This window comes from Camellia sinensis, chromosome 4, assembly GCF_055761805.1.
Source record: "Camellia sinensis isolate YWXY chromosome 4, ASM5576180v1, whole genome shotgun sequence".
NCBI lineage: Eukaryota > Viridiplantae > Streptophyta > Magnoliopsida > Ericales > Theaceae > Camellia > Camellia sinensis.
Window position 1 is genome coordinate 46,131,453 of NC_138964.1, and position 10,739 is coordinate 46,142,191.

The 10,739-nt window shown below is 33.1% G+C and overlaps 1 protein-coding gene across 1 annotated transcript; it reads right to left on the minus strand.

The window, feature by feature from the left end:
- Positions 1–356: 356 nt before the first annotated feature.
- Positions 357–4,667, minus strand: LOC145824610 (uncharacterized). Its single transcript, XM_082924739.1, has 2 exons — positions 1,449–4,667; positions 357–1,373 (listed from the first exon to the last, which is right to left on the minus strand). The coding sequence occupies exons 1-2, from the start codon at positions 1,494–1,496 to the stop codon at positions 534–536; spliced, it is 888 nt and encodes a 295-aa protein (XP_082780865.1). The 5' UTR covers positions 1,497–4,667; the 3' UTR covers positions 357–533.
- Between the last annotated feature and the right edge of the window lie 6,072 nt (positions 4,668–10,739).

Sequence of the window (10,739 nt, forward strand, 5' to 3'; positions counted from 1 at the left end):
CAATTTACAAGTAGATCATTGCTTAAACACTTGTTATAACTTGAGAAAAGTTTACAGTATGTGATAACACTTGTTGAAATTTGTAGCAATTTACAAGTAGTTTAGACTAAGATCACTGTCTAAACACTTGATTGAAACATTGAGAAACATTCGCAAAGTTGACATTGAATAGTATATGTTTCACACTTGTTGAAATTTATGAAAAGTTTGCAGGTCAGTATCTTGCCGAAGTAAAACTTGTAGTTATTATACCCGAGATATGTGCCCCGAGAAGATTGCACAAAGGTGGTAAGATATGAAAGGCATACAAAATATTCTAAGTATAGAACCATGCAGAAGCAAATCAAGAGAAATTAAAAGATTGAAGCATCCATAGAAAAACAGTTGCAGTTGTATACAAAAGAAGGCACTACAGCCTACCAGAAGTAAATTGTTTCGAAGTAACAAAGAAAGGCACATCGGCCATGAAAGGAAGCTTACATTGTCCGGAAAACAAAATAAAGTACAAGGATGCAAAAGAAAAGACATGAAAGTTAAGACTTTTCAATATCAGCATCTGGCTGGATCTGAACCTCAGAAGTCTCCTGGAGAGATACCTCGGCTTCCTTATCTGCAGCAATTTCGGCATCAATCTCGGCAAGGGTTTCGTCAATACTCTTGTTGACCTGAGGAATGTCGGACGAACCCTGCTCCAGGGTAGCTTCCTTGGCAACTGCATCACCATCATCATCTTGAGTCAGGTCCAAGACCTGCTCATTCAGAGAAGGAGACTTAGCCCCAACAGCCTCCCTGGATTTCCTTACCAAAACTTCAGCCTCATCCTTGTCCTCACCTCCATCTTCATCCTCAGATTCAGAAGCATCCTCAGGTTGACTTGGAGGTAGAGGTGGTGGGAAGGGAAGAGGGATAGCATCGGCATTGCGGAAGGGTGAATCGGCAGGAAGATCAAGTTTCTTTATCAGGGACATCCAACCAAGGAAAAAGCCCCTGTTGCATGCCTGCCTGACCTGAAGTTTGTATTCTTCAGTGACGTCAGCCATACCCTGGGCGTATGCCTTTTCGTCGGCCTCCTTAATTTCAACATCCTTGGTGGCCAGGTCCTCCTGCAATTCCTTTTCGGCTTGGGCCTTTCTGTCCTCGGCTTCTATCTTCTCTGCTTCGGCGACCTTCCTTATGGCCTCAGCTGATTCAGCTTTTTCCTCGGCTATCTGCTGGGCCTTAGTTGCAGCCTCGGCTTGGTCTTCCAGCTTCTTCATTTTTAGTTGAAGACCTTTGTTGGTCTTTTGCAGGGCAGAAAACTCCTTCTTCATCTTGGTCATCTTTTCCCGATTCTTAAAAGATTGCACTAAAAACGAATGAGCATGCTGGATGGCCTGAGAGAAAACAGAAGTGTTAGAAAATATTTTAAGTATGAAACAGAAAGAAACTCAAAAAGTAGGAACACTTACTTGGACGGAGTGCTGGAGCATTAAGGCGTAGTTCTCATACTCACTCATCTTGGCATTCCACTCAAGATCGCCTGGGAGGAGTAGAGCAGTACTGAGTGCCACGCCGATGTTTATATCATCGGCGCTGTCGCTGGCAAGGACAGGCTTATCTTCTAGAGTAATCTCAAGTGTCCAGGGGACTTTTGGTATTCTAGAACCCGAGGTCGTTGCAGACGATGACCTCGGCTTCTTTGACTGTGTGGACTCAGAGGGTTGGGTTTCAGCAGACCTTTTTGCAGGAGCAGAAGAAGTCTTCTTACTCCCTGCCAATAATTGGCAGAGTATTTTCAGTGTCAACTACAGTGGCTTTGGCCTTGGGCTGAGCCTTTTTTATTCTTTTTGGCTTTGGTGAGGGCATGGATTGAGTTGGAACAGCATCAACGTCAGTAGGTAGGTCGGCTAAGAGATCAACAGCAACAGGCTTCCGGCGACCCATCTCAGCAGTCTTAACAAGTCGTCGCCGACGTTTTCTTTCTGGTATTGGGATTAAGTATGGGACTGAAGTAGATGGCAGATCAGCTGGGTCAGTGGAAAGAGTTGTGGCAGAAGGCGGAGAAAGACTCTTTTTCTTCTTCTTCGGGACGTCGGACAGAGTGGATTTGTACGTAGGAATAAAGTTTAGAAGAAGAGGTGCTTTTCTTTTGTGGACAGGCAAGTCTAGGAGCTTTTTCAGGTCCTTGCTAGGAACGTAAGATTGGCGAAAGTCTTTCGCTGGCTTGCGAACGTTTGCAAGAAGAAACAGACATTAGAAACAGATAAAATGTTGAAGACTTGAACAGAAATAACTAAGTATTGACACTGGGCTCTTACCCTTGCCCTCTTTAACTAATCGGGGAAGAGGGTAGAGATGGGCGTCCTCGTCTGCGCCAAACTCCCAATTTCCCAAAGCAATAACATAGTCATCTCCAGCCGCCTTGTTGGAGTCTGGGAGGTCGGTTACGATTTTGAATTCAGTGGACCTCGGCTTGAGGTAATAGACGTAACCTTTTTCCTTCAGGTTAAGGGGGCACATGGTGTAACAATACTGTATATCGGCTAGGGTGATTCTAACGTTTTCTTGTCTGGCTAAAGCGATGATACCAAAAATCACTCGATAAGAGTTTATGGCAAGTTGCATAGGGTTCAACTTATAATAATGCAGAATCTCGCGAAAAAGGATGTTAAGTGGAAGCCGGAGTCCGCACTCAGTAAAGGCTACAATAGGTAGGGGCATGGCATTTTCGGTGGGCATGATGGAGTCATCATCCCCAGCCAGTCTCAGGTGGACATCGGCAGGGACGGAGAACTCCTGCCTAAAGTACTCAAGTTTGGTTGGGGTATCTACCCTATGTCTCCACATACCCATAACGTTGGCCTAAAAACAGAGGGCTAGGTTTCAGAAGGAAGGTGCTCTTAAGGGGTTATCGGGACCTCGGCGAAACCCTAGGTATATGCTGGTAAGGATTGTTTCAGTTTTCCCTAAAAATTGAAGGTTCTATAGACAAAACCCAAACCTAAATCTATGAAGGCAAAGATTGAAAGCAAAATTTAAAAGCAGAAATCTGGAAAACAAGAAACAAAAAACGACGTTTCAGAATCAAAGAACAAAGGAATGGTTCTCAGAAGCGAAAGAAATACAGAAGTAAAAGGTCAAGAACAGTGGCAAGAAAAGTGTTGAAACAATGCAAGTGTTCAAAACATGAGTGAAATCATGGAATATACGCATCCAGATGAATAGTTCAGCAAATCAAAGGTTTGAACAAAGCAATAATGGCAGTAAGTAAACGAAAACACATAGAAGAAATTGGGAATGAGAGGAACAGAGGCTTACCAGAACAAATGAAGCCGGAATGAAAGTCGCCGAGGTAAGGCAACGGTTACAGACACGACGGAACGACGAAAGCTTCGCTGAAATGGAAGAATGAAGACGGTTGCAGAGCGTGAAGCTATAGGAATGGCGGATTTGGGAAAGTTTAAGAGAGAGAGAAAGCCAGAAAATCAAGTGCAAAAGTAAAAAAATGAAGAAAGAAAGTAAAGTTTTATCAAAAACTTGAAACGGCGGCAAAACAGGGCATTTATTGCGCCTGGAGGAACGCATGCGTCAGACGGCGCAGACGGATAAAAGACGGCTTACAAGCGCGTCACAGACACGGGCAAATAAAGATAGAACACGTAAGGGGAACGGTTGAGAAGAGATGCATGACAGCTCATGCGCGTGGGGGAATTTGTTTGAGTTCTTGTTCTCCGAAGAGAACACGTCGGCCTGAAATGAATGATCTCGGCTAAACAGTTTTTGAGCCAATATGCAGAAAGAAATATCGATATAGGTTCCATCACCTCAGAATGCCGAGGTAATAGAACCTAGGGGGCAGTTGTGGAGATATATTTTCTGAATACCAACATGTGGCAAGGTGACGCCGACGTGTCAGCCGAGGTGCCACGTGTCCTGGTCGTGATGCCGAGGTGATCTCGGCAAGGCCGAGGTTATCTCCGAAGATATCGGAATCCGAGATAAGCGGATAAGGGACAAGAGTCCTAGAATGAAGAAGGAACTCAACCTGGATAAGGACAAGAGTCCTAGATTGGAAGAAGATTTCAGTTTAGGTAAAAATAAGACTCTTAGAGAGTTTATCCTAAACCCAATGAGAGTCCTAGATTAGCAGTAATCCTAAGTCCATTAGAGCCAGGCTCCTTTTAGGACTAGGATTGTATTGACTATAAAAGAGAGGCACCCCCATGGGTCTAAGGTATGCTTTTGATACTCAAGCTTGTGAGTTTAGTACTTGATTTATCTTTGAGAGATATACTGACTTGATCGTCGGAGTGCCCCCGGGTGGTCGAAACCACCGCGGGATTCTTATATTTCTATTGCAGGTCAGTCAGGTGCCATCTATTCTGCCAGTGCTCTCCAGCTGGTTACTAAGCGGGCAGTGTGGTCGGAAAATCACCCACACACAATCTATCCATATAAATATGTATAGGTTATGCAATGGTATACACCCCATATGCAAATTATAATATTTGTTAGATTGATTATTACAAATGTAATCTTTTTAGCATCATAACTAAAAAAAATAAGTCATAGCTATATATCACATAAGATATAACCAAAGATTTTTTAGATCGTAACCAAAATAATATCATAACTAACATTAATATAGATCGGAACTAACACCACAATGTGTATAAACAAATTATAACTAACATCATAATAGATTATAACCAAAGACATATGATATACACCCCAAGAGAGTTTGTATAGTAGAATTTTTCATATATATATATATATATATAGGTTTAGTTCTCAGATTAATTGGATTTAGGCGCCTAAACCAAGAGTCAATCAAATTTTATAAAATTGATGATTTAAAAACCAAAAAATAAATCAATGTATTAAAAAATTGAACCAAACTAAATAACCTAAAGAGGTCGGGTAAATACATTTATTCATAACTAAAATGATAGTAATTGAGGATGATAATATTTGCACCCAAAAAGGATGGGTTGGTTTGGTATATGAGTTAATTTTTTTTATTTTTTGACTATTTTAATTTAGAATTAAAGTCTTATTTGACATACACTTTTTAATTTTTTTAACTTTTATAAAAAAATAATAAAATAATTATAATTTAAATATAATATTTTATGTTATTAAATTAAAAATTTTATTTTATTTTTTATAATTATTTTAGAGCAGACTCACCCCAACCCAACTTGCAAACGAGTGCTTAAGAATTTCCGAGCCTAATAAGATTGTTTAGCTGTGTGGGAATGGAGAAGTTATTTGGTAGGGCTGGGGCTTCATGAAAGGAGTGAAATTTATAATTTTGTGAAGAAGTAATTAGGAACTCTTAAAATACAAATATGTGATGTTTTAAGATAGGTTCAGCTTGTCTCAAGTTGAGATCAAGATTGGACTCGTCCAATCCGATCTATGAGGCTTATTTTTTTGGCCCGTTTTGATAATCTGTACCGTTTAATATGTAGAACTCGTTGAGTACTATATGCCTATAAAAAATCACGTTGATCGGATATCAATAGTTATGTGATCAAATCAGTTTTGTATTAAAAAAATGGATGGTGAAAAAATTAACGGTTGATAAAAAACTATTTTTTTCACATAGCTATCAATATCCGATCAATGTGATTTTTTACAAGCATATAGTACTCGACGAGTTTTACACATTGAACGGTTCGGATTATTAAAATGGGACCCGTGGTAGACCCTCACAGGCCCAACAGTATGATCCAGTCCGATCTTGGACTGGACCAAAGCCACTACCTTAAGATAGTATGATTGATAAAAAAATATATAATTTATAATTTTATGTTAAACGATTAAAAACCATAAAGAAACATAAAAAATGATAATTAATGAACGAGTATAGACATATGATATTTTGAAAATATTTAATAATCTTTATATTTTAAAAATACCCAATAAATTTTTTATTTTTGCATTAAATAATTAAAAAACATAAAAAATATAATAATTTATGATTGATCAAAGTCATGGTCTGATGTCTCTACCAACAAATAAATTTTGGTGGAGATGGCTTAATACATTTCCCAAAACAAATCAACATTCCTAATCACATTTTTCTCTTTTTTTTTAATCTTTGCAAGCAAACAAATTAATAGAGAAATTAAAGCAATCAAATATCAAAAGTAACCAACACATCCTGAGTTTTCATAAATTAATCTAACATATCATCACAAACTTCACTTAATCGCATACAATACCATGAGATTACAGCTAAACACACAGATTTTGAGAGAGAGAGACTAGGCCAGTGGACGGTAATCGGCGCGAGTGATATTGCGATCGACGCAGAGGATCACATAGAGAGCGTAAACTATTCCAGGAATATAACCTAAGATCGTCAATACCAAGCATATGAAGAACTCTACCTGCAATCCACAATATACATATACATATATAAATATACATATAAGTGTGTGTGTATATATATATATATAGAGAGAGAGAGAGAGAGAGAGAGAGAGAGGGAGAGGAAGGGGCTTACGCTGCAGCAGCCATGCCTGATGCAGACCCCGATAGGAGGGAGCAAGATTGCGATCAAGATTTCGCAGAAGATCACACAGCAATTTGTCATGGTTGAGTCGAATTTAACAGAGAGGAAGAGAGAGTTTAGAGAGAGAGAGAGAGAGGGAGAGATGTGTGTGTAATGTGAACCACAGGCTGGACCCCAGGTAGTCTTAATGGTGAAGGAAACAAATAGATGGGAACCACTTGGTTTGTTCAATGTCGGCATAATAAACAAATTAAAGATGTCCTGTGTATGTGTTGTTGGGAAGCTAATTTTTTAATTAGAAAAAAATTTAAAAATTAAAAAAAAATAATAATGAAATAAAAAATAAAAATCAAATAATTAAAAAGTCATTTAAAACAATAATACAAATCAAACTTTTATGTCTATTTATACAATTTAAAATAATCATTTTCATATGGAACTAATTTTTTTCGCTTCATAGAAAAGTTTTTGAAGAAGGCAAACCCCAACCAATACTTTAGTTGGGGAATTTGATAAACAATATAATAAGTTTAATATAGTATACAAATGTGATGAGATTCAGTATGTTTGGTTTCGGTTTTTTATCTTATTTTTTGAAAATTGAGTTTTTTTATTTTTTGTATTTTTTTTTGTTTTTAGTGAATATTTTTAAAATTTTAAGTATTTTTTTACTTTATTAGATGTACCTTACTTAGATATATTTAAAAAGTAAAATATTTATGAAAAAATATTTTAAAAAATTAATAAATACACAAAAATATGAAAAATATATTAAATTTTCGTATTTTTTTTTATTTTTGGTATTTAGTGAATTTTTTAAAAAAAAAATTCACGAAAATTATACTTTTTAAGTGTATTTATGTTAGGTGTGTCTAAAAATTAAAAACAATTGCTTAAAATATTTAAAAAATTCAGTAAAAACAAAATAATATAAAAAAACAAGATAGTAAATTTTTCTGAAAAGTGTTTTAAAAAAATTAGAAATAAACATATTAATAGTATTTGAAGAGGGTTAATATATATGCTCCGCTTACATGAGGTAACGCCATTCTTTGAGCAATTTACATTCCTTCTCTCTAGTTTTCAAACTTTAGCATCAGAGAGATTTTTCAGCCACAGTTTGTTGTCTATGCAACATCCAGTACTAGGATTATTTAGTTCGGCCACGAAGCTCTACCTGTTATATAGTTTGAAATTATCTCACATGGGTCCGTTTGGTAGAATCGTAAAAAAATGATTATAGATTATAACTTTACAAATTATAACTTATAACTGTGAATATAAACTGTTAACCTGTTTGGTGCAGCTGTGAGATTATGGATTTAAGCAGCAAACTAGTGTTTGGTTAATAAGCTGTAAAATAACTTTTTATTGTATAATTGTCCTTTCTACCCTTATATGATATAAAAATAATTATTTTGTCATTTTTTCAGTTTTAATTTTATAAAAAAATATATTTCATTAATAAAAGTTAATATAAGTAGTATTAATTAGTATCAATTAATATAAAAATTGATACATTTGGTAAAAATGTAATGGAAGTATTATTGTCACAATTATTTTCCATTATAAATTAATTAGTATCAATTAATTGCTTAATTAGTATCAATTAATACTAAAATTATTAATTAGTATCAATTAATGGCTTAATTAGTCTCAATTAATATTAAAATTATTAATTAGTATCAATTAATATTAATATTTAATTTTTATTAATATCAATTAATATTAATAATCAACAATTGTTATTAATTAGTATCAATTAATAATTAATTCATTACAAAAGTATACAATATTAATTTATTAATAATTAATACCAATTAATATTGATTTTTTTCTTTTTCTTTAGAAATATACAATTTTTTATTTTTTAATTAATATAAAAATATACAATATGAATGTATTAATAATTAATAACAATTAATATTTATTTTTCAATTAATATGGATTTTTTTCTTTTTCTTCAGAAATATACAATTTTTTATTTTTTAATTAATATTAATTAATAATATTAATATTTGGATATTGACGAGGGCATTTAAGTAATTTTAGCTTCCCAACACTAGCTGCGCACTTAAGTCAAAAATTTAAGCACCCCTTAACCAGCTTTTGAAATAAGTTGAGAAATAGCTTAATTTAAGTTGTAAACTGGTTAACTTAAGATTTACCAAACACAATATTTTAACTTAAATTAAGTTAAAAGCTAAAATAAGCAACTTATAAGCTCTACCAAACAGGCCTATAGTATTATTGAAACTAAGAACTTTGCTGTCATTAGTAAGTTAATGAGTATGGATCTCATATAATGTGAATCCTACCCCATATGAATATTATGTAAAAAAATTTAATTATTTTCTTTTAAAGAAAAATGCTAAAAACAAGTTTAAAAGTTGTTAGTGTTAAAAAAATGTGTAAAAAATATAAACGTGTATTGAAATGTGTAAAAATATTTTAAAATATAGTGAAATTATAATTTTGACATATTACAATGTTTATTGACAACTCTTAAAACTATCATTTTAAAGCGGGGGAGGTTACAATGTTTACTTGCACATTGTAGGAAAAGTTATAATTTTTGTGAAAGAAGTTATACATTTTATGAGACAAAATGAAAGTTATGAAATGTGCACATAAAAATCATGTATAATTAAAGTTATACTTTTTTGTGAGAGAAGTTACACATCTTGTGAGAAACAAAAAGTTATATTTTTTGTGAAAAAAAAAAAGGTTATATTTTTGTATAAAACTTATACATTTTATAAGAAAAATTATGATAGCATTTGGTTTAGTTTTAGAATCATGATTTGAGAATTGAGTTGTATTTTGATTTTGTGAGTTGTTGAATCATGATTTGAAAACAGAAAGCTTGTTTGATTATGAGTTTTGAAAAGAGTTTTGAATTTTTGAAATGAGTTTTGAAATAAGAAAAGTTGTTTGATTATGAGTTTTGAAAAAAGTTTTCAAAACTTAATTCAAAAATTTATAATTCATAACCAAACATACAATTTAAAACTCTATTGAAAATTCTATTCAAAACTCATAACCAAACAATTTTTAAAATTCAATTCAAAAAAATAATTTTTTATTTAAAAATTAAAAAATTCTGAAAATATATTTTTAAAAAAATATTAAAAAATATATATTATTTTTTGTTAAAAAAAATTCCGCTGGTGCTTTAAAATTACTTTTGATTGGAAATTTTTTTTTATTTGTTTTGTTTAAAAATATTTTTTTAATGTTTAAAAATTACTGTAACAAATTAATTTTTATTTTTATTTTTTTAAATTTTAAATAAATAGCCAAATAATTTATCATTTTGGTCTAAAAAATGATTTCTATATTTAAAAATATCAAAAACAAATATATATATATTTTCCAAATAACATATGGCACATGCACGCGCGCGCGCGCACACACACAAAAAAAAAACACTATTCCAGTTAACTGGCCGAACGACCGGGTAGACCAAAAAATTCAAAAACTGTCCAAAAGGATGTCTGGGTGGATGACCAGATAGACCAAAAAAATTAAAAACTCTCTAATTACCAAACATGTTTTCAAATGTGATTTAGAATTATATTTTAAAAACTATAATCAAACGAGGGCGCACCCAGGATTCGTCGATAGGGTGTGCTAATATTAAGTTAAAATTATACAATATATTTTAAGTATAATCACATAAGAAAAAAGAGAATTTAATAATATAATCTAGATTAATATCTAAATTTATTGATTAGAAACAATCTAACTAAGTTGTACTTGATGAGTCTTTAAATATTTGAATTTATCGATTATAGAATCTAGATCAATTTTCAAAAAGCATGAAAAACGATATGTTTTATCCTTTGAAGGAGAATACTCTAGCCAATAAAATTGTTTAAACCAAATATATTGAAATCGGCGATTCTACTTTTCAAATGAGGACCTAGATACTCAAGTTTAGGTTGGTAAGGCCTCAAGTTCACATAAGCTCGTCTAATCTCATCCCCTTGATTAACCGGATATTTACAAATTTGCAAACGTAAACCAGGATCCCGTTCAATTACAGTTGAATCAAATTTGCTTGGTTTATTTGTTTAAGGCATGGAACGCGGTTGCACATACGAAAATGAGGTTTCAACAACATTGGATGTTGTACTACTAGACTTCTGTTTTGATTGATAGAATGAGAAAATGGTTGTCTTTTTTGAGTGTGGAGGTTCCATTATTTATAACCTAAATTTTTTTAGCCCTATTT